The sequence below is a fragment of the Wolffia australiana genome, chromosome 6 (assembly GCF_029677425.1).
Source record: "Wolffia australiana isolate 7733 chromosome 6, ASM2967742v1".
NCBI lineage: Eukaryota > Viridiplantae > Streptophyta > Magnoliopsida > Alismatales > Araceae > Wolffia > Wolffia australiana.
In genome coordinates this window covers 17,383,874-17,408,666 of record NC_135840.1, presented here as the reverse complement: position 1 = coordinate 17,408,666, position 24,793 = coordinate 17,383,874, and the positions used below count along the sequence as shown (strand labels likewise).

The 24,793-nt window shown below is 36.0% G+C and overlaps 2 protein-coding genes across 2 annotated transcripts; one reads left to right on the top strand and one right to left on the bottom strand.

The window, feature by feature from the left end:
* The first annotated feature begins 531 nt into the window (after positions 1-531).
* LOC144704133 (ALA-interacting subunit 3-like) lies at positions 532-6,909 on the top strand. The gene is made up of 8 exons (XM_078576395.1): positions 532-905; positions 994-1,052; positions 1,144-1,218; positions 1,725-1,841; positions 2,719-2,789; positions 3,698-3,995; positions 5,680-5,969; positions 6,679-6,909. The coding sequence occupies exons 1-8, from the start codon at positions 800-802 to the stop codon at positions 6,731-6,733; spliced, it is 1,071 nt and encodes a 356-aa protein (XP_078432521.1). The 5' UTR covers positions 532-799; the 3' UTR covers positions 6,734-6,909.
* Positions 6,910-15,258: 8,349 nt separating this feature from the next.
* On the bottom strand, positions 15,259-22,925 carry LOC144704565 (Molybdenum cofactor sulfurase family protein). The gene is made up of 8 exons (XM_078577027.1): positions 22,751-22,925; positions 21,985-22,134; positions 20,467-20,643; positions 18,325-18,413; positions 18,168-18,232; positions 17,192-17,294; positions 16,681-16,791; positions 15,259-15,543 (listed from the first exon to the last, which is right to left on the bottom strand). The coding sequence occupies exons 1-8, from the start codon at positions 22,842-22,844 to the stop codon at positions 15,415-15,417; spliced, it is 918 nt and encodes a 305-aa protein (XP_078433153.1). The 5' UTR covers positions 22,845-22,925; the 3' UTR covers positions 15,259-15,414.
* Positions 22,926-24,793: the final 1,868 nt, after the last annotated feature.

Below are 24,793 nucleotides of genomic sequence, written 5' to 3'. Positions count from 1 at the left end.
GGAAGAGAGAGATACATAGAAGAGAGAGAATAGACATGGAAGAGAGAGATACATAGAAGAGAGAGAATAGACATGGAAGAGAGAAATACATAGAAGAGAGAGAATAGACATGGAAGAGAGAGATACATAGAAGAGAGAGAGATATTTAAGAGAGAAGAGAGAGAAGAGATAGAAGGAGAGACAAAATATTGATGGAAGAGGGAGAGAGAGAGAGAACGAAGAAAGAAAGAGAGAGAGAGCGAGAGAGAGAACGAAGAAAGATGGAAGAGGGAGAGAGAGAGAGAACGAAGAAAGAAAGAGAGAGAGAGCGAGAGAGAGAACGAAGAAAGAAAGAGAGAGAGAGCGAGAGAGAGAACGAAGAAAGAAAGAGAGAGAGAGAGAGAGAGAGAGCGAAGAAAGAAAGATACAGAGAGCATTTTTACGAGAACAAAAAAGAAAAAGAAACCAAATCTATCAGTCAAAATACAACAAATTACACAAAAAAAACGGCCATCTTTGTAGCGTATTTGACTTGAATGACAGCGATCAGAAGACCCTTCTCTCTCCCCTCTCCCGCAGTCAGCGTCTCAGCGTCGCGTTGGCAGCGAAGAAGAGGAAAGCGTCGCCTTTGCCGCCTGCCCACCGAAGCTTCCCCTCCATTGACCCCTTCCCTTCCCTTTCATCCCCTCCCCACAAGCCCAAATCCCTGCCAAAACGCCGATTTCCCCCTTTTCCAACCCCAAATTCGAGTTTTTCTTCGAAATTCCCATCTGGGTTCTTCCGATTTGATCTCTCCTCTCGTGGGTTTCGCCGGTTCGAGATGATGAACTCCGCGGATGGTGGCGGAGCCGCCGCCGCGTCGACCTCCGCGGCGAATGGATCTGCCGATGGATCTGGGCCCAGGAGGAATTCCAAGCGCCCCAAGTGTATGATCTTACTAATCGATCGAATCCGAGTGATTTGGATGGAAAATTTTGGTTCCGATTGTGAAATTTTTGTTTTTTTTTTGTTCAGATTCGAGGTTTACTCAGCAGGAGCTTCCGGCGTGTAAGCCGATTCTAACCCCGCAATGGGTAAAGAGAAATCTCTGTTTTTTTCTGCGAAAAAATACTATGCGGTGATTTCTTGATATTGATTGTTTCTTCGGTTGATTGAACTTGGCAGGTGATCTCAGCCTTCGCGATTGTGACCGTGATCTTCATCCCCATCGGCGTGGCCTCTTTGCTTGCCTCTCGCGACGTGGGTCGAAACTTTGATTTGCCGATAAATCTTCTTATTTCTCTTCTTCTTCTTCTTCTTCTTCTGTTTATTCAAATCTTACCTCTTCTTCTTAATCTTCTGTATAAATTCTTCCGGTTCGAATCTCCGATTCTTCTTCTTCTTACTCTTCTGTATAACTTCTGTGTTGACACTCTGATTCTTCTTCTTACTCTTCAGTTTAGCTTCTTCTTGGTTGAAATTCTGATTCTGATTCTTCTTCTTCTCCTGTTTATTCAAATCTTATCGCTCCTCTTACTCTTCTATATAACTTCTTCTGGGTCGAAACTTTGATTCTTCTTCTTCTTCTTCTTCTTCTGTACTTCTTATGGGTGGAAACTTTGATTCCTCTTCTTCTTCTTTTCATGTTTATTCAAATCTTATCTCTTCTTCTTACTCTTCCGTACTTCTTGTTGGAAACTTTGATTCTTCTTCTTCTTCTCCAGTTTATTAGAATTTTATCTCTGAAGATTCCCGTTTTCTCTCAGGTCGTGGAAGTTATCTTCAGATATGATTCCGACTGTGTTCCGGAGAGATTTTCTGGCAACAAGCTTTCATACATTCAAAACGCAAATATCAGCAAGACGTGCACCAGAACGCTGATGGTAAAGGCTGTCGACTTGTGTCGATTTGTGCAAAAGAGATTATCAGAGAATTTCTTGATGATTATGATATGAAATCATTTTGATCATCTATTCCTAGCCTCTGATAGTCGTTCTACAATTTTGGCATGATTGGGCCGAAGTTTCTTGATGATAATGTTTTTTGATTGTTTATATTCTCTTTGTAAACATTTTATCCGAGCTTGAATATCAATCTTATTTTCCCCTCCTTGTGGTTTATCAAAAAAAAGTGATGATTATGCCGCGATATAATTTTGAACTTGTATCTGATCAGATTTTTCTGCATAATATATCAAGGATAATGTTTTGTAATAGTTTTGATTTTCTATATGATTGTTTCCTTCAAGATCATGATCGAAATTTATTTTGGAATATCAATCTGATCATACCCTCCGAGAAGTCACTGTAGCACTCTGTGATGACCATGCTGTGAAATAATGGTGAAGTTTATTTGATGACAATTTTATGCAAAATATCAGAATGACAATGCTTTGTGATGTTTTTTATTATCTGCGTAGTCATTTCCACCGGGGTGCTCTGAAATTCTTTTGATAGAATATCCTGATGATTATATTTTTTTTTAAATGTCCTGATGATTGTACTTTGAATTTTTTTAATTCCAATCTAATTATATCCTCCAAGGGTTGCCATAGATTTTTGATGATGTTTATGCCGAGAAATAAGAATTTTATGTACAATATTATAATGGTTCTTCTGTTAAATGATACATGATATAAATCAAATCATATCATTGTACTATTTCTGGGTGATTATGGTCTGAAATGATTTCGAGTTGAACTTCAATCAGAATTTAAAATCATTCCATTGTATTGACTCTTGTCTTCTCAACAACTCGCAGGTGCCTAAGCGCATGAAAAATCCAGTTTATGTGTATTACCAGCTTGACAACTTCTATCAGAATCATCGAAGGTGATTATTAAAAAAATCCTACTGTGACCTTTAATAAATTTTTTACCCTTCAATGTCAAGTACTCTCTTGTTTTTATTTATATTTCTCAACCGCTCTCATTCTTTGATGTATTTACTAACTGGGTTCTGCGTGTTGTTTCATATGAAATGTTGATCTCTTTAGTGATTAGATATACTGTTCTAGTTCTTTCCTAGTCATCATCTGTAAGTTCTATTGACATGTGCCACTATAAAATATCTTCATCATATTATATAAAATTGAAAACTTCAAATTGAATGACACAACTTTGGCGCTAGTGCTATTATTGTATTATAAAACTAGTGATTAACATCAATGATGACAAAGATGGATCATCATTGTCATTCATTCAAGCCCAAACATGTATGACAATGACAAATTCATCATTTACCGTGATCTTTCGTTCAGCAAATGATGCAGATGACGTTTCATCATCGTTATTTCGTATTCTAAATGTTTTGTCATCATGGTCATTGTCCTTATCGTCTGAGCGTTAATGATCATTTCGTGATTCATCCAAGTCAGCCATGGATGCAGATTGCAGTGATGAAATTTAGTGGGATGACGACCATGATTTAATCATCCTGCGAACCTTAATTTGGTAATTGATGATTAAAATGAGGAACACAATGTGTCACCATAAATATCATCGAGTTTCCAAGATTCTTCATTGTCATCATACTTGACATCCAACTGTCAATGAAGATTTTGTGATCATCGTCATTTGTCTGGCCACCCACGGATGATGATCACTTCACTATCCGTCAAGCTTATTAACCTGTCCCAGATACCACTTCCAGATAAAATTTCTTCATAATATTCATGCTTTCTTCCCTCAATGTTTGATGAACTTGTGGAAAATTAAAATCAAAATTTTAAACTTTTTTAGGTATGTGAAGAGCCGGAATGATTATCAGCTCCGTGACCCGAGCAAGGCGAATGACACGAGTGGGTGTGATCCGGAGGATAGTTCTGGGGGCCAGCCCATTGTCCCCTGTGGGCTTATTGCTTGGAGCTTGTTCAATGACACGTACAGATTCAGTGTTGGGAGCAGAAATGTGGAAGTGAACAAGAAGGGCATCTCCTGGAAGAGCGACAGGGACAGCAAGTTTGGCAATAATGTGTTTCCCCGGAATTTCCAAAGTGGGAAGTTGATCGGTGGCGCCAAGCTCAACGAGAGCATTCCTGTAAGTTTCCATCTCTATTTCTCTTTCCTGTCTTTGTGCTTATGAATGTGTTTGGAAGAGGGATAGCAAGAGTGTGTATTAGGATTCTTAATTTTGTGATTTTGGATGTTCAGGAGACAGAGAGTTATAGAGAGAGGAATAGAGGGACGGAGAGTGCTTGTTGAGATTCTTACCTAGCCTTCTAGAGATATGGAGAAAAATTTGATTGTGTGGAAAAGAGATGTGGACATGCGCCCAGACATGAGTTGTGGGGCTAAGGAAGAGAGGCTGGGTAGGGAGAGAAAAATATGAGATCACTATTACGGTTTGTGGAAGATGAAGAATTTTTCATGATCATAGTCATACCCAAATTTTGTAAACCATTTTTTGTACTGGACAAATAATGGGTCGATGATGAGACGATGACAACTTTGTCGTCGAGATGATTGTACAGATGGTGGTAATGATGACGGGTTTGCATTGCCATTGTCATTCTCATCCTCCATCATCATTGTCAAATTCATCATTATGATCCATCATTCCCAAAGAGGCCGAACCCTAATAATAATTTTATATATCTATAGTAAACTGGGTAGAGAGAGTATGGGATGGGATCTGATAAGTCCCTCTAATTCGGAGAGATATCCTGAACAGAAGAGATATGACTGGATACGTTCTCGGAATCTCCAGATGCAGTATACGTAGCCAAGTAAGACGTGGATCGTAAAAGAAGAAATCGTGATCAAATAAAACGAGGACTTCCGCCCTGAACGTTCCAACAATGAGGCAATAACAAACTCAAAGATATCCGCGTACAAGGTCGTATCGACCCTGGCGTTCGTAGGCGAGCCGAATCAGCAACACCTCCTCCTCGAGAGCTCCTCAAGACGTCGATTCAAAACCGTATTCTTCAACGCCTGCTCCCTCCTCGGCCAAAACTTCCTTTTATTCACTTTCCTCCGTAACGTCTTTATTCCATTGGACTTCTTGGCTCCAGGTTGTCACGTGACGTGGCAACCTTCCTTCTTTTGCTTTCTTACGTCCGAGGTGTTGCCTTATCAGGATCACATGATTTTCTGTATGTAGAAGTACGTAGCATTATCCATTCTCATGTAGTCCTTCAAGCTTCTCTCTCCTCTGGTTCATTCTCGAAGAGAGACTGAGATCTTGCTATTTCCTATTATGGAGAGACTGTTTCATATTAGAATACGTAGGATTACGTAATTTCTCCCTATGTAGAAATATATAACCTTATGGTTATCATTATACTGCTCATTGCTACTCTCTTGTGGGTTCTCAGTGCTCTTTGCATCAAGTTGAGGTTTCTCTCTCTTCTTATCTCTGAACGATCAGGAAGATCTCACAGTGCAACGAGACAGGGTAGAGAGAGAGATGGATCACATAATTTCCCCTTTTTTCTCTCTCTCTCTCTCTCTATGTACAAATACATAGTCTTATTCGTACTATTTCTTTTCAAGCTTCTCCCTTCTGGCTCCTCCTGGGAAGAGACACTTTGATATCTTATAGTCCCATAGTTTGTGGAGACCGGGTAGAGAGAGAAAGAGATAGGATTACATCTCTCTCTCTCTATAAATATATAGAGAAATACAATGCCTTAATTCTTTTCATTTATCTTTTCCTAGCTTATCTTTTCTGGGTTCTTCTTGTTCTTTGCATCAATTGAGGTTTCTCTCTCCTCTTACAGCTGAGTGAACAAGAAGATCTCATAGTATGGATGCGCACTGCCGCACTCCCCACATTCCGAAAGCTGTACGGCAAGATTGAGGTTGATCTTCTGGCGAACCAGACGATAACTGTGACCATAGAAAACAACTACAACACATATGAGTTTGGCGGCAAAAAGAAGCTCGTGCTCTCGACGGCAACCTGGCTTGGAGGGAAGAACGACTTCCTCGGTCTTGCGTATCTTACTGTGGGTGGGCTCTGCTTTTTTCTCGCTGCTGCCTTCACCGTCGTCTATCTTATAAAACCGAGGTGAGCTTTGTAATGAAACTTTGACTTCGTATTGCAAGTTTTTTTATGCTCGTGCAGAGCCTAGAAAACGTGGGTGAGCTTTGAACGACTGTTGTAGCTTTTATTTTGTGTTCTAGTTTTCCTCATTTTGAGCAGTACAGTTTACTATTCTTCTCCTATTTATGCTTGAACCTGGACAATTTTAATGCTTGTATGTTCAAATTTATTCATGTTCAGGTTTATTAAATCGCGTTGAGTTTGTACGACTGGTGAAACTTTTCTCGTGTCATGATATTTCCCCTCATTTTGAGTTATACCCTTTAAGATTCTTTGCAAATTCATCCTCGAGCACGGAAATATTAAATTTTGTTAAATTTATGCATGCATGTGCGTTCAAAATTTCTCATTCTCGAGCACATAAAAGCTAGGTGAGCTTTGGACGACGGTTGAAACTTTTTATGTTCAGTATTTTTTGTCCTTGTCTTGAGTTGCACAGTTTTCATCTTTAGCTATTAATGCTCGAGCGTGGTAAGTTTGAATTTTGGTTTAAATTCCTTGTGTTTGTTTAATTTTCTCGAAACCCATCCTTGACATGACCAAAGTTTGTCTCTGGATTTCTGCTTGATTTGAAAATTTTCCATTTTCTTCCAATTTAGTTGAACACAAATTTTCTGTTCTCTTCGTCGAAGTACGCAAATTTGAAAAATTTGTTAATACACCCATTTTTCAGGAAATTGGGAGATCCTTCGTACCTATCATGGAATAGAAATCCTGGGGGACACTAGCCTCATGGATCTAGACATGAATCAAACATTTGTAGCATTCCAGGTTTGCTATCTATCTCTCTATCATATGTTTCTGCCTGTTTAACACACTGTGCAGAATTTTTTTATTAAGGGGAACCACTTTCTTGGGTTTGTAAGAGACCTTTGAATTTTATGTATAATGCGTTTGGATTGTTCATCTTTGCCAATCTCTCACTCACTCTCTCTCTCTCTCTTACTCTCTCTCTAAAAATTGGGTGCTATGTTGCCCTTGACCTCTCTCTCTCTCTGAAATGTCCATGCATCGTTTTGGTCTCTAGACAGTCCCTCACTGACCCAGATCCAGTGGTGAAGCTCTCTTTCTCTCTCTAGAATATCTCAAAACTTCGGGAACATCATACGAGCTTTTTTGTCGGCTCCTTCACTGTTTCTGTGTCTCATTCTCTCTCTCTCTCTCTCTCTCTTGAAACAGAGATCATAAACATATGTTTTTCTCCTGATTGCCACAGTTAATTAGAGAATAATAAATGACTTTGATTTATTTTGATTATGAAAATAAACAATGAAGGTAATGACTTGGGCTGTGCTCTTTCTCTCTCGAAAACTTTAGACACTGGCTTCGATGAAATGAACGGCAAAATCTGCTCTTAAGCTCGAAATTTTAGAAATGGAGTTTCAATGTTTTAATCTAATTTCTCTTAGTAGATTTTGTAAGTTAACCGCAATGGAAAAAGATGGTAATCTGAGTTCTCTCTCTAGATTTTGAAAATGAAAGTTGTTTCTAGAAGAATAGTTCATCTATCTTTTTGAGGTTGGGTAATTGACTAGACTCCAAATGTTGGCATGTAATAGATGCCCCATGCTAAGTTCCCACACTACCTAGAGAATCCATACTCTCTTTCACCATTTTATCTAGCATTAAAAAACTAATAACTCACCTAAGGCAAATACTGATTTCAAATTGCAAAATAATTTGCTGTCATCACAGAAGATACCATAAATCCTAAAAAAACACATCTATCAGGCCTCACTCTTTGCTTATCAAAGAGTGGTTCTTTCTTAGGTTTTGTGGCTTTGATCAAAAATCTGAAATTGATTGTGCAGCAGACGATTTGATTGAAAATGGATCTTAAGATCAAACACAGGAATTATCATACCACCTAGCATGGGATGACTTCTGTAACCACTCTACGATTCTAATTTGGTTTTTTTAACCCATTCAGATGCACGATTTTCTAGAAGTACCCATGCAATCTTCAATGCGCCAGATCTCCACTTCGATCCCTTGAACTGGGACACCTGGAATTCTGAGAGGATTTTCTCACCAACTAGTCTCTCCGGAAGCAACACTCAATAAGAAAGAGCAAGAGAACAAAGGGGGCACTCAACAATGACTTGCATTTATATTGTACGGAAAAAAATCACAAAAGCTCACATATTTGGGAATATATAATAAAAGTTTCCAAACTTAGAGCTTATCATCCTACACCCAAAAATCTATTGTGTGTGACACTCGAGGGCCATGTATTAGTATAATTAATAATTTTAAGGCCTCATTAATTAACTAATTACTATCTCGATTAGTTAACCTTATTTTATTAATTAATGATATCAATTTAACCAAATAGGTTGTTTAGGTCATTGACCCATGGGGTGCCAAGCTACACATTATGCCCCAGAAGATACAAAGGAACTTGATAACTCTCTCAAGGAAACTTTCTGTCATTAGTTACCGTGTATGTACTAATCACTCATTTTTCCTAGAAGTATCTTTCAAGTAGGAAAATTAAGAACACATGTGTAAAGATCAGGGATTTCCATATTATGATCGCAAAATAATGCCCTTGGTCATTTCATGTATTCAAGGACTTCAGTATAAACATAAAGAGGAATAATGATAATGCATAAGACTAAATTCAGTAAACTTAAACAAGAAATGGTATGGTGATTAGCTTGAAGGCCACATAATATCTATTATTCTCATCATGTATATTTGAGAGATCTTGTGAAATTTTATCAAGAACCCTCTTCTTTGGTAAAGACACCATCTAACATTTTCAATTTTGAGTTACACCTTGGTATGGTATCCAATGTTACCCTCTTTTAATATTGAAGTTGTACATTTTTTCACATATTTTTGTATATTTAAAACTTCTGTGGTGACTTCTTGATCACATTTATTACTCACCTAATGTATATAAGTTACTCGTCCCAAACGTTTGTACTTGTTCAGTGAAGAATTATCCATTAGTTGATAGCCTTCATCATTGATACTTTATGTTGGAATGCCTAGATTCTTCAATCCTTCTTGTGCAGCGAAATTTAAGACACGAGAAATACACACCATCTAATATCTTGCATTAAATGTGTTACCCTTTTCCTTTAATCCTTTTTTCACATCACGACAACACTGCACTATTTCATATGTGTTCAGTTATGGTGGTATCCAACTATTCACAATTAAAAAAATATATGATTTTAATAAATATCTTAAACGCCGAAGTGTGATTTTAATAAATAAACATGATTTTAATAAATATATTAAATGACGAAATGGTAATTCAAAATGCTAAAAACATGTTTCACCTTGTTGGAGATCTCAAGTTCATGTAATGATTTCATTAAGATGTTTCCCATCATCTAACTAGAATGGTAGCCAAATAGATCTTCTAAGCTCAAAACACATTCGCTCATAGTGTACTGATCATTGATCCAATTGACAATTATTGACTGTATTACCACTATCGATGAGAAAAACTTGGCCTGTCTAGTGCAAAGTGCTTTAGACTATTTTCTTCACATCCGTGAGCATCTCGAATAATTTTTAAGCAGTGTTTTTTTATGGAAATTATGAGATTCGGGAAAAGATGAAATAGGAAGACGTGTTTCCAGAACGAACAAGATACGGGTTGAGAAGGGGGAGTTAGCAAAGTTGGACAAGATTGGAATGAGCATAGGAACATGTATTGATGTACCAGATCGGCTAATGCTCCCAGGTTGATGCGACGTATTCCACCAGTTGACTGAAGACTTTATTATTGGTATATCGATCGGTCCAGCACGGATTGAAATAGGAGCCGGTTCGACAGGAAGCTTTTGAAAACGCAGTGCACCCAGGTAAATAAGGAACGAGATGAATACAGAAGTTAAACGAGCATCCCACACCCGAAAGGTACCCCACATAGGTCTTCCCCGAAACCCCCCAGTAACTAAGGTAAACAACGTAGAAAAAGCACCAATTTCTGTACCGGTTCCGGAAAAGCGAAGATAAAGGGGATGTTTTGTTAATGGGAACAAGGAACTGTTTATAGCCGTTGCTATATATACAACTATACTCATCCGAGCCGCAGGAACATGTACATACGAAATACGAGAATTTCCACCTTGTTGACACAAGCAGTTAGACTGTGTTGCTTGTTCTCTTTATTTACTTCGTAACTTACTCTCACTATGCCGAACTTGTATGTAATTGAATCCAGGTCAGCCGAATGAACGTGATCCTGAGCCAGGATCCAACTCTTAATGCATGAGGTTCTTCTGATTATCATTCATGTGGTCGGCAAGCCAATCACTCATTCCATATCTCGTTGGATGTTCATCAATAGAACATATTCATTATAGTGCACGTGTGATGGTTATAAAGAAGTACATGAATACATGATTGGACTTATGGAATTATGATGGGATTCTAATACAGGGATCACTAGTCTTTAAGCATGTATTCTAAATATTCGTATTCGAAGGATACTTCAGAACGGTATCTAAGTATCTGGATAGACTAACACTATCTACCCTTACTTATATGATGAGTACGGCTTGTGCTGTAGGAATTAGTGTAGATACACTAAGGATAGATAGTGGGTGCTTGATAACTTGCAAAATAACTTTGAAAACTTATGCATATTTCATAAATATATGCGACCTATTGTCCATATTTGCATGTTATCATGGTTAAACAAACCAAAATAGTTCCTATTATGATTTTACATTTTTTTTCACATTTTAAGATTCTTTTTTTACATAACATTTCAAACTTTGTTGAGGAATTAATTTTTGCAGGTAAGAAAATAATTTTTTAGAAGTTATAAAGGCATTTACTATTTTTTTTGGAATTTTACTTATTGTTTTATAATTTACTGACTGGTATTTAGCTGATAAAATACATTATAGAATTAAGGGACTATATTTTATGATTATTAAATGCATTTAATTATTTTTAAAGGGTTTTAAACTTACCGCCACATGTACATACATTTCGCCAATCTCTCGGCCAAAGATTGGCATAGCCAACATTCACCATAGAATAACTATGGCATCGCTAGTCTATGTACATGTTGTCCATGGCTCGACATTGACCTTTGTTTTTTATAATTAAATGTAATGATGACACAAATGTAGCCCGATAAAAAAATCCTCACTTTTTGTTTAATAAATGCACGCGACAGATAAATTTTTTTATACATAGAAAGAATTTGAAAGTAGCTTTTTGCATTAATTACACCGCAGTGCGGATGCAGATCAGAACATGGGGAATGCTCTCAGCTGTCCAATAGGTGAAATTTTCTTTATAAACGGTCCTTGATTACGTTTTTTTTAGCGCACAGGACAGGTGGTGGCACATGATCTGATGGCAGAAAAAATAAGGAAACTTTCTGGTGAATCAGAACACGTATTTTATCTGAGTGGTGCCCCCCCTGGAGGAGATAGAAAATGAATCTAACGGCCGAGATTAAACAAAATTAAAAATCGTGATATCTTGAGATCTAACTGTCAGATTGGGCCCAAATTTGGAGATTATGTGTCTTTTCACCCTCCACAACCCATACAGTTGGATCATAAGCTCTCCCCCAACTTGGTTGGCCATGAAGGACACAAAAGCTGCTTTTGAAGTCGAGTCTTCTTAATTCCTGAGTTCTTTTTTAAAGTTTCTTCTTCACCTATGAATACTTTCTTCAATGTTTCCAAAATGTCAAGGCATGGGCAAGATATACATGCCCTTCGAGGTTTTTGAATGGTGAAGAGCATTGCATATTGATTCTGGAACAAGATTTTAGTGCAAAAATATGTTCCTACTCTGTTTCTCATCTCATCTGTTATCTTAGATCTGTAGATCCAATTCGAATTTAACCTAAAATTCATTACCCCAATTTTCTCTACTTTCTCTCTCTAGGTTATTTCGTCGGCTGTCTCTCTCTAGACTTGGAAATTAATTGTTGAACAATTCAATTCCATATATACTCTACCAAACCCCAAAAATTTTACACAAAATTTCATTCATTTTGAATTCCAATTTTAAATTCAATTGTTTTGTTTAATCGTTCTCAATTAAATACCATAAAATTTTTCATATAGTCCTTTTGCTGCATCATGTTGATCTCGGTTTTACTAACACTATAGGTCATTAATTTCATGTCTGAACTTCTTTGGCCAAAATTTTAACTACCAATAAAAAATATATAAATACATTCCAGTTACTACACAACAACATAAATCATAATGAGGAAGCTCACTAAGTACATCTTTGGCTTCTCAAATTTTATTCAAAAGAAAAACATGATAATTTTGTAAAAAGTTGCCTCCTTGTGGACCGACCCCTTTCTCATCCTATTCTTGTTATATTTTGATAAAGGGAAGCATTACAAATTTTATTCCATGTCTAAATCTAAGGACACAATTAATTGAATTTGATCAAGCACTTTTTATGCTTATCAATGCCATGGACTGCGTGCATACGCCTAGAGACTGCACACATGAGAAGCTTGGCATGTCTCACTCGGGGATCCAAGTGATCACGTATATGATCCATGCACATGTGATCCAAGTAATCACGTTTTATTGATGCAATTGTGATTCTGTATAAGTCTTCCATTGCATGGAATCCATATGTTCATCCTTATCAAGGCCTCTAGAACCCAACAGTTTTTGCACAAGAAAGATTAGCTGATTTTTTTTCACAACATGATGCCCATTTATAGATGGGTCATCCACTAGCAGTAGTGAATTGACATGTTGTTTGAACTACGGGATGACATATTCTTGGTTGACTCCATCATTTTTATTTGCACTTTTGTTTCATCTTAGAAATTATTACTTATCTTCAGTGTTATGGTGCTTTTCAGTGATAAATAATATAGCCAGCAGACTATAAAATAAAGCATTTGACAGTTTTTGAGACTCTATTGCCATTTTTGGATTATGAGGTTGTGGATTGATGAACACTAGCCACCTGTTAAATCTAAATTTGCATCATATTTATAAATAAAAAATATTCAATGTAAAATAAATAGAATGACTACAGTAAATATCAGTTTCCATTTTTTAATTTATGGGTAACATATATAAATATAAATATAAATAAATATAAATATAAACTAATATAAATATAAATATAAATATAAATATAAATATAAATATAAATATAAATATAAATATAAATATAAATATAAATATAAATATAAATATAAATATAAATATAAATATAAATATAAATATAAATATAAATATAAATATAAATATAAATATAAATATAAATATAAATATAAATATAAATATAAATATAAATATAAATATAAATATAAATATAAATATAAATATAAATATAAATATAAATATAAATATAAATATAAATATAAATATAAATATAAATATAAATGTATATATATATATATTAAATGACCTGGTATTGCAAATAAGTGCCAAAATGCCCATAAGAATGAATAATTTTTCCACATCAACACAGTGAGAGAATTTCTATTTCCTTACCCCCATCTATCTCCAAGGGTTTTCCTTTCCATACCCATCCTTGTAGCATCAGGGTTGGGTCTCTATGTCAGCATCCAAGAAAAGTGCACGACAACGAGTACCATGCCTGGAGCTCCTGATGATCATGACTGTCCATTACATTCTGGAGGTGGACCTGGAGGTAACCTTACACACAAACACCCCTTAATCTTGGAGAAAACATATGTAGTTTTGGTCATCACTTCTATCTCTTCTTAATTTCATGTTTTGAGGTATAAGGAAAATTGGCTAAACTTACAATTATTTCAAGTAAATTTTACAATGAAAGCCAGGCTCATGATCCCTGTAGATCAACTTGGAACACTATGCGACAAATGAACATAATTGACTTTGTTAAAAGGTCCCTAGAATAATTTACATTACTATTCAATTTCAAAACCAATTTTCATGGTAAATTTAAAACTTGATATTGAAGATTAATTTATTTTGAATAGTTTCCTATTATCTAAAACATATTTAATTTTTTCCAAATCCATTTCATTGGTATTAATTTTCATATGTATTTAATCCTTCCATAAAATTTCTTCATTTTAATTATTTTTTTTTAAAAAAAAAATCCTATGTGTTTAGTGGTTTGACCAATATATTTTGTCTTATATTCTATGGTCTTAGATTATGAATATGCAAAATGTTAAGGTCCATCTTTTATTAAGAAAAGGGCTATGATAATAGCTTTCCATACCGTAGTAGAAATTGCTTCTTCAGATTAAAAATATGATCAGCTAAAGAGATATATTGTTTAATAATTACCAAAAATATAATTGAATTCATACTCTTAAATCATGTGAATTTTTGCACTATCTTAGGTCATGGTCTAGATCACTTGTTCGCTTTCATTATTATTTAGTCGTAAAGTCATGTTACATTTCTTCTTTGATAGTCGTTCACTCATTATTTATTGGTCTATCTACGGCATTTTTTAAGAAAATATCTTTTTAAGTCTGTCAAATCATTCATCTTTGATATTAACATCATTGTTACTAAAATCTTCTCTGATATCAACCCATCTATAATGTAGCCAAAGTTTATAGAGACTCAAGATAGCATATTACCCAGGGATTAATTCATATTACCCAGGGATTACTACATTTTGAATCATAACAGAGACTATTAATCTGGGATCCTCTTCTAGATGTGCTAATTTTCAGTAATATATTCAATCATTTACTCAATAGCTCCAAATACATTTTTCTTCCAAAATTTTAAGCTGATTCTTGTTATCTCTCATCATGTGCAGAAGTTCATCTAATTTCCACTCCACTTGACATGGGAAGCAAGTAAAGATTTGAGTTTAAATCTCACATGTATTAAAACCTGAAAGAAAAAATGCCATCGACTGTGTATCGCCATCGACTGGCCCGACCAATTATGATGTAACACTGAATATGAAATAGAAGTTAGAAAAATAAGGATGTTCTTAGGAAGAGAATAAACTAGACCGGATGATAATAATCAATAAAGAACTTGTTATTTTTTGATTGAACTAGATCATTTGGTTAATTGAATGCGAAGGATCAATACCACTAATACCTTGAATTTTTTGACTAAATTTGTCAGGGTTGTGATATTTGGAAGAACACGGTTAAGGTCACTGTATTATTTTGGATTGTACTGAATTTTCCTCTCACTATTCATGTCATTTCAAGCATATGGAGATTAGTTTAGGCATAATCTTAAACACTTAGTCTATGGGGAAAAAAAACTACATGAAAAAGGACAACATCGGCCTCTCTTACTCTTTATGCTCTAAGGAAAAAAATGTAATGATTTAAGACTACAAAGGTCTCTTTCCCTTATGGTCTAAGGGGAAAAACTTACTTGAATAAACATTACATAGGTCTTTATGTCTCTCTCTATCTCTATATGTTAACATATGTTAATATATGTTAATATATCATGGGTCAGACAGCAGCATCAGCAAAACAGGAGAGCTTTTGCAAGACATGAATAGGATCACCAACCTTGACAGTGGGCCAATTTTCACCCAAAATGGGGGAATCCTTGCAGATGAGGTTTTGACCAAAGTATACCTGTGAATACTTCCAAAGTCAAAATAACACCTACATTTTTACAAATAAACATATACCCTCAAATGAAAAACCACTAACATAATCCAATAACCTTTCGTTTTTTTTTCTCGCCTGTCGACTCTGGACTATCTCAGAAGACAGGCACATATCCAAATGGCAACAAAGACCGACCTCTCTCTCCATCTATCCATCTCTATAACTACCAATTTGAATATCTCCTTACCTTACCAGGTATCCATTTGTCCATCCATACACTCATCTCGTTATCTCTCTTCTGTTCCACCTAATTTTCTAACAATCATCCTCTGTCTGTTCATCCATACGTCCATCCATCTATTAATTCATCCCTCTATTAATCCATTGGACAAACCAGTCATCCATCAATTCATCTGTTGGTTCATCTGTCCATCCATCCACCCCCCAATCCATCCATCCATCCATCCCATTTGGCATTTGTCCATCTATTGACTAATCGACATATCCATCCATCCATCCATCCCATTTAGCATTTGTCCATCTATTGACTAATCGACACATCCATCCATCCATCCATCCATCCCGTTTAGCATTTGTCCATCTATTGACTAATCGACACATCCATCCATCCATCCATCCCATTTGACATTTGCGCATCTATTGACTAATCGACACATCCATCCATCCATCCATCCATCCCGTTTAGCATTTGTCCATCTATTGACTAATCGACACATCCATCCATCCATCCATCCCATTTAGCATTTGTCCATCTATTGACTAATCGACACATCCATCCATCCATCCATCCCATTTGACATTTGTGCATCTATTGACTAATCGACACATCCATCCATCCATCCATCCATCCATATGCCCACTTATCCATCCTTTTCTCCATCTATTTATCTACCCATTTGTCATCCATCCGTGCTCCATTTAGCCAGCATACCATCCATCTGTCAAGACATCCATCCATGAGTTCATCTATTCAATACTTCATCCATCCCGCCATTCATCTGTGTCTTTACCTTTCTATCTCTCTCTATGCCTCCAACATAATAATAAATATAAATCAGTTATTCCATTTTTCTTCTCTCTCTCTTTCTCTAGTCCTCTCCTTACATTGTAAGGACAGAAATTCTATGGGGCATAAATTACCTTTCCTTTGTGATTCTTCCCAGGTCGTAAGATAATATCTGACCTAAACTTCAAGAGTGTTTCTGTGGGCTCAACGCCTCCTTCTCCAGTTTCCTGATCTATTGTGGGCACCTACAGAGAAAAAAGCTCAAATTTGTTTTATTTTGGAAAACAGCCAAATCGCACGTTTACTTGCAATTTTTCAGCGTCATTCAACAAAAATAGAACCAATTGACAATAAACTATTCTTGAATCAACCTAAGAAAGAGCAGACAGATTTGTCTTGATTTTTTTAAATGCACATTTCTGATCACTGAATTCTTTAGTCTTGACAAAGAACAAGAAGCCATGATTTAATTTACAATATTTTCGCCAAAAGAGAATAACTGACAAGCGATCTATTCATAACTCAAAATTACGGACGCGATGCAATATTTGTCCCTGAATATTCAACTCAGAAATCAAAAATTTGTAAAGAATACATGGCCCAAACTTTTTAACTCATAATTACAAACATAACGGAATGATTCACCTTACAGCGGGAGCAGAGCTTTACACCGTGGAACTCAATCTCGCAGATTTTGAACACAGTCCAAAGGTCCTCCGAGAATGGGTCACATCCATCAACGACGATGCTAAATGACCAAAATGACCGTTTACATCAATCATAACCTCATATGCACCACGATCTATGGATTTCTTCCTAGGAAATATTACAATAATCAATCTACATATTATAATTGTAACAAATATGGTAGCCTATGCAACACAAAGAAGCATTGAAGAGTAGATATTGATTTAATGCCCTAAGATCCAGGAAACAAAAAAAATAAACGCAACTGAAAAAATTCAAACCCTTCAATATCCTATGATCACGTATGTCATTCATAATTTGTTAGGCATCATGATTCAACTCATTCTTCATAGGACATCTATATGATCCAAGTAGGTTGCATCGTCTTCTCTGTCACTCCCATGCTGAATGATAAAAGACGAGGAAGAAGAGAGATCATGGGTTCCTTAGGTCGAGAGTTGAACAGGAATGGTCAGAGAAGAGGTCAAACGGATGAGGTAGGGATTGACCAGGGACAAGCCGCCTAAGATGCAGTGAGATAGAGATGATCAGAAGGGATGATAATCATAGAGGGAGACATGTGATGTTGATGTTGAAGGGAGGAGAGACAAGAGAGCTTCAACTTCATAATAATTCTTTCCCTGGCTGCTATCCTTCAGGGAAAGACATGAAAAACCCTTTTGGCTTCAAGATGGGACTGCCTCTAAGGATTGTCGTGGGCGGATCCTATATATTATGGTAATAAATATGGTCGCCTATTCATAATAAAGGTACTAAATTATAGGAAAAATCAATACTAAGCCCTCAGAACCCCAAAAAAATGGTGCCTGTCTGTCGGCAATCGGCCTACACTACATAGTGGTAATAAAGAAGAATGCATTGAGTTGTAAAAAAAAGTGATACTAAAAAAACCTGAAACGATTAGTTAACCCACTTTGGCCTGAAACGATTTATAGGTACAGTTCCTTCAAGGCGTTCATTTAATGCATCCAAAGAACCCTGAAATAAAAAAATACTTAACAGGTTTAGTCTCTCATTTATCTTTTATACCTTTAATTTAATGAAAAAAATCAAAACTGTATCGAAAAAACCTGGGATATCAACAAAAACGGAAACCCATCTGAGAACATCGTTTTGTAACCAGGAGAGTATTTGGGATCCACAGCCCTGACCTCTGAATCTGTCACATAATTTGGCAACCAGTAAATTGTAGGATGATCTAGATTTGACCTGGAAACCAAGCTTTCACCGAAACATGAATCAAAGGAAAATATAAATTTTGAATCTTGATGAAGCATTCCTCCTTTTCACCTTCATAACCAGTCCATTAATTTAAAAATCAAGTAAATGCGAAGAAGAATAATAACTGATAACAATATCATAGTTCCCCATCGGTCACTCAGCTGTAGGCGTTTTATAACGAGGAAAACTTCAATATTTTATTCAGCACACTGACACTGAAACATTCACATCTCGGAAAAATAAATTGCCAGAAAATTAAAAAAAGAGCGCCATGGAACCATGGCATAGTTGCCACACACACAAGATACAATAACAAGCTCTCATCATGACCTTGATTCCTCAAAAAATTAATAGTTTTCCTCTAGACGTAAGAAAATGGTAGACAGGTTTGGAAAGAGCAACTCTAAAACACTCGTTACCCAAGTTTAATGAGTTTTGATGGTTTACTTTCATGCGCCAATCATCTTAAAAGAGCAAAATACACAAACACAGGAAAAGAAACACTTTAACCTATTTTCAAATGTTTTTGATTGATAGGTTTCAGATTTTTATGGTGTTATTTCGTAGCATGTGCTACACACAGTTCGTGGCAGATTTTCTTGTTGAATTAGCCATTGTAACTTTGTATTGGGTTGTGCCTGACTCAACCCACTACAACTCAGTATTTATAAATTGTTACGACATCTCAGTAACAATGAAAATTCACGTAGATAACCAGTCCAACAAGTAGAGAACTCAAATCAAAAGGAAAGAAGAAGATAGTTGATGACGGGAGAGATCGATCTCGATCTCTTGCTGGCCGACGGGAACCGTTATATGGAAGAAATAAGAGTTCGACAATGTTCTTCACTTCAGATCAATAAAATCACAATGTCTTCGCTCACAATCAGAATGGAATCATATCATTCCAATTCACCATTCACGATCCGTTATGAGAGATAGAAATGAGTGTCGAGGTCACAAATAGAAAAAACAATCGAATAAAAGAAAGAGACAGCTCCCTGAATTGGGAGAGTTGCCGTCTGGATCGGGCAGCACCAGCGCGGAGGATCTCCGGTAGTTCACGAACAAAGAATCTCATCCCCCGTTCTTGACTCCCTCTTGGCTATTTATCATCCCCCTTGCGACGCCCCTTTCCCGCGCATCTTTATTCCAAACTCGCATGTGCCAGATCAGCTCGCATGTGTGACGGACGTAGACTTAGTCCTCCTCTTCTTCGATTGGTACATTCTTGTAAGGGACTTATCAGAGATCGATCTCAATCTCTTGCTGGCCGACAGGAACTGCTCTGACTGCTCCAGCTTCCGGGCCCCCTCTAGCCTCTTGGGCTTCTAGTCAAAATCTTTCATGCCCGCTCCTTCTAAACCCACTTAATTTATAAGTTAGTTGAAGTTGAAACGACGCCCGTTGTGCCGTTTCCCGCCCTCCTAAAACGGCGTCTCCGATAAGCCTGCTTGAAGCTCTTATCATATATGTTTTGAAGTAAATGGAAAACCTAACTGGCTTCTTTCTCTTTTACTCAGCATAACCCATTTTCTCTTCTCTTGCACTTGATCCAATGCTCAAGTTGACACATAAATGAGATGATATTGACATTTTCAAGAAAGAAATCTGAGTATTCCAGCTGACTACAACATACCGTATCTGGATAAGATAGACAATAACAATGAAATGAAAATTACAGAAGTACATAAAAAATTTTAAGATTATTAATAAACATTTCTTTGAATTATAATAAAATATGAATAAATGTCAGTCAGCTGGAAAATTTTATAACTTTTCAAATTATAAAAATTAGTTGACACTTCTCTAAAGTTTTCCTCTGAATGTCATTTCATTTACCCAACAAGAAAGTGAAGTAAAAAATATTTATTTTATTACTTGTAAAGTTAGTAAAAAGGAAAAAGATAAGACAATAAAATTGGGTAGTTATTGCTTTGTCCGAGGCCGCCCAAATCATCTTTCAAAAAAAGAAAAAAGAAGACACTGACCTGAGTTGAATCGTACAAGACGACAATGGTTTCCAAGATAATTAGAAAACCATTCTGATGCTTCATGGCCTTCATCCAGCACAGAACCAGACCATTCCCAGACAGAAACATTGTCTACAACTAAATGCTCTTTCTTTAGTGGAATCTTGAGTGCATACATTCCTGGGGCCCTAATAACTGCAGAAACATATCTTTTAAAAAAATAACTACACAAAATGAAGGAAATATTAAAATATTGGAAATAGCATGGAGAAAAAAATATATATCCAAAGTTTTAATCAGCAGAGACAAGAATACGATCGAAGGTGGGAACATCTAGAGAAATCGAGTTATTGGATTTGTTAATCAGGCCTATCCCAGCCCATTTAAAGTAATGTTACCACATAATTAATTTAAAACAGAAGATGGATCCTAAATCTTGAGCTCATGTAGTTTCTTGGACCCATCTTTTGTTCTCTCTTGTTTAATAAACTTATTTATGAGTTCTGTCGCTATTTCCGGGTACACTATGCTCAATCTTAACTAGAGAACACAAGAAAATTCTTCCATGCGTAGAAGTTGAGGGAGAGGATTATGACACCCAAAGAGGAGGGAACTGAACAAGTCAATTAATTAGGGTTCCAGTACAGCCATTTAAAGAGAAGAGGAGAGGGGCTAATGGGCTCACAACACAAAAGCCAGAGAAAGAAAATTCAAATAAGGAGCATATGGATAAGGACCATTTCAATCTTACTAATGGAGTAGTAAAGAAACAAATACAGTTTAGATTAAAGGGTTCATTCCTGGGGCCTTGATCATTACAGTGAAAGAGAATAAATATTCGAATGTTTAAGATAACATGGCAAAAACAAAAACATATATCCAAAGATTAAAGCAGAAATCCCAAAATATGCTATAACATGGAAGAGATGGAAAACAAGTTATTGGATGGACCAAATGGGCATATCCTAGCCCATTAATGGAAAGGCTGTTCTGCAATTTGTTTGAAACAGAAAAGGGCTCTAAACTCTTAATCTAGGGTTGTGGCATGACCCCAGATTTTTGTTCTCTCATTTAATATATTATCCATGAATTATGTTGCTATTTCAAAATATAATTTTCTCTATGTACAAGTAGTCAAGAGGACTCTTCTATGATTGAAGTTCTAAAGAAAAGAATTCGCATTAGAAGAAATTTCAAAATTTCATGTTGAAAATTTAGTCCCCATGACCAATGCCAGGGAAAATAATCATTTCTGTCATTTTCCCCCATCCACATTGGCAGGCTTTATCCAAAAATACAGTTTATAAACTACTAATGGCTACTTTGGTTGATAAATTTTCTAGATCAATATAATTATATTGTTTTGTGATGATTTCGGACCACCAGTGGCCCAAGAGACAATCCAAAACCTAACATGCTAGAATGATATAACCTGATGACAAAGGAATCATAAAAATAGGAGTGTACTAGAAAACTGAAATTTCAGCTAAATGACCTCAAAATTTTTTGTTTAACTAGAATTATTGAGAATTTTACCCATGACAGAATCCCCTTCAGGCTCCCATCCTCCTGAAAATGCTTCAGCTGGTAACTCTACCTCAACGAGCGCAAGCTTGGGTTCAACTCTCTGCGTACATGATCTTAGCTTTGAATTTACAACCATCCATTGTCTATCCCATCTGAAACCTAAATTCGATTAACAAGAAAAAAATTAAATTTATCTGATCACATCCACAAAAGAACGTCAAACCGAGCACGTAAAGAGATGTATTAGCGGATTATAAATTTGATTTACACCAGTCAAAATTTTGGAAACTTTTAAACAAGGCCATCTATTGAGAGAAATTATAAAACCTGCAAATGTTAAGCGAGAAAAGATACAACCAGAGATAATTCATTGAATTTGAACCCTCTCTGAAATATAACCATGGTATAATGACTAAAATCGAATTCTTCCTCGTCTCTACATAACCATGGTATAAATTTTAAGATCATCTTAACTTTTCTTTCTAAGTTTAATGTCGAATTTAGACTGATTTTAAAGCTGTTTGGTTTTTCCTACAGTCTATCGCTTCAAAAAATTAGCCAGACCAATTTCTTCGTTTTTTCTTCATCCCACGCTTCCTTCGCGCCAAAATTTCTGCGTTTTCAAACATTTATTGCGTTCTCAAATCTTATTTAAACCAGAAAAAGAAATTTTTCGATCATAAGCAGTTTCAACCGAGTAAAGAGATGTGAGTTTCTGGCACATCATGCAGAATGGAGTTCTTTGAGAGAGAGAGAGAGAGAGAGAGTAGCAAACCAGTCGACGAGATGCAAGCCTGGGATACAGAAATTCCGCGGCACCCTTTGATTGGGTAGATGAACAGACCAGAAACTGTAGCGGCGAGCTCCATGGCTTCCTGCCAAGCTCTCTCTCTCTCTCTCTCTCTCTCTCTCTCTCTCTCTCTCTCTCTCTACAACAAACACACACACACTCTATCTCTACAACTCTCTCTCTCTCTTGATATACAACTCTTACCCCCAACTCTCTCTCTCTCTCTTTATATACATATCTTCTCTCTACATCTCTCTCTCTTGATATACATCTCTTACCTCCAACTCTCTCTCTCTCTCTTTATATACGTTTCTTCTCTCTACATCTCTCTCTCTTGATATACATCTCTTACCTCCAACTCTCTCTCTCTCTCTCTCTCTCTTTATATACATCTCTTCTCTCTACATCTATCTCTCTCTCTCTCTCTCTCTCTCTCTCTCTCTCTCTCTCTCTCTCTCTCTATATATATATATATATATATATATATATATATATATATACGTTTCTTCTCTCTACAACTCTCTCTCTATCATTCTTTATATACATCTCTTCTCTGTACAATCTCTATGTCATTCTTTATATACATCTCTTCTCTGTACAATCTCTATATCATTCTTTATATACATCTCTTTTTCCCTTAACTCTCTGTCTCTTTAGATACATCTCTTCTCTCTACAACTCTCTATCTCTCTCTTTATATACATCTCTTCTCTCTACAACTCTTGCTCTCTTTCTTTATATTCATCTTTTCTCTCTACAACTCTCTCTCTCTCTCTCTCTCTCTCTCTTTATATACGTCTCTTCTCTCTACAACTCTCTCTATTTCTTTATTTACATCTCTTCTCTCTACAACTCTCTCTTTCTCTCTCTCTCTCTTTATATACATCACTTCTTTTGACAACTCTCTCTCGCTCTTATATATACATCTCTTCTCTCTACAACTCTCTCTCTCTCTCTTTATATACATCTCTCTACAACTCTCTCCCAATTTATATACATTTCTTCTCTCTACAATTCTCTTTCTCTTTATATACATCATTTATCTCTACAATTCTCTCTCTCTTTATATATATCACAACTCTCTCTCTCTGTATATACATTTCTTCTCTCTACAACTCTCTGTCTTTCTTGATATTCATATCTTCTCTCTACAACTCTCTCTCTTTATATACATCTCTTATCTCTACAACTCTCTCTCTCTCTTTATATACATCATATCTCTCTATAACTCTCTCTCTATACATCTCTCTGTCTCTCTTCATATACATCTCATCCTCTACAACTCTCTCTCTCTCTCTTTATATACATCTCTTCTTTTTTTTTCAACTCTCTCTTTCTCTCTTTATGTACATCTCTTCTCTCTGCAACTCTCTTTCTATCTTTATGTACATCTCTTCTCTCTACAATCTCTCTCCCTTTCTCTTGATATATATATCTTCTCTCTACAACTCTCTCTCTCTATATATAATACATATACATATCTTCTCTCTACAACTCTCTCTCTCTCTCTTGATATACATCTCTTACCTCTACAACTCTCTCTCTTTACATACATCTCATCGCTCTACAACTCTCGCTCTCTTTATATACATTTCTTCTCTCTACAACTCTCTCTCTTATTATATACATCTCTTCTCTCTACAACTCTTTCTTTCTCTTTGTATACATCTCTTAAACAACTCTCTCTCTCTCTCTCTCTTTATATACATCCCTTCTCTCTAAAAATCTCTTTCTCTTTGTATACATCTCTTATCTGTACAGCTCTCTCTCTCTCTCTTAATATACATCTCTTCTCTCTAGAAATCTCTGTCTCATAATATACATCTCTTCTCTCTACAACTCTCTCTCTCTTTCTTTGTATACATCTCTTCTCTCTACAACTCTCTCTCTCTATATATATACATCTCTTTTCTGTACAACTCGTTTTTCTCTTCATACACATCTTTCTCTCTACAACTCTCTCTCTTTTCATATCCATCTCTTCTCTCTACAACTCTCTCTCTTTATATGCATATCTTTTCTCTAGAG

Coding starts and splice junctions, on each gene's coding strand:
- LOC144704133 (XM_078576395.1), top strand. CDS start 800: ATGATGAACTCCGCGGATGGTGGCGGAGCCGCCGCCGCGTCGACCTCC. Junction 1,219..1,724: donor CTTTGCTTGCCTCTCGCGAC/GTGGGTCGAAAC, acceptor GTTTTCTCTCAG/GTCGTGGAAGTTATCTTCAG. Junction 3,996..5,679: donor AGCTCAACGAGAGCATTCCT/GTAAGTTTCCAT, acceptor CTCCTCTTACAG/CTGAGTGAACAAGAAGATCT.
- LOC144704565 (XM_078577027.1), bottom strand. CDS start 22,844: ATGGAGCTCGCCGCTACAGTTTCTGGTCTGTTCATCTACCCAATCAAA. Junction 20,644..21,984: donor TGAAGGGGATTCTGTCATGG/GTAAAATTCTCA, acceptor ATGTTTCTGCAG/TTATTAGGGCCCCAGGAATG. Junction 15,544..16,680: donor GGAAGAATCACAAAGGAAAG/GTAATTTATGCC, acceptor AAGTATTCACAG/GTATACTTTGGTCAAAACCT.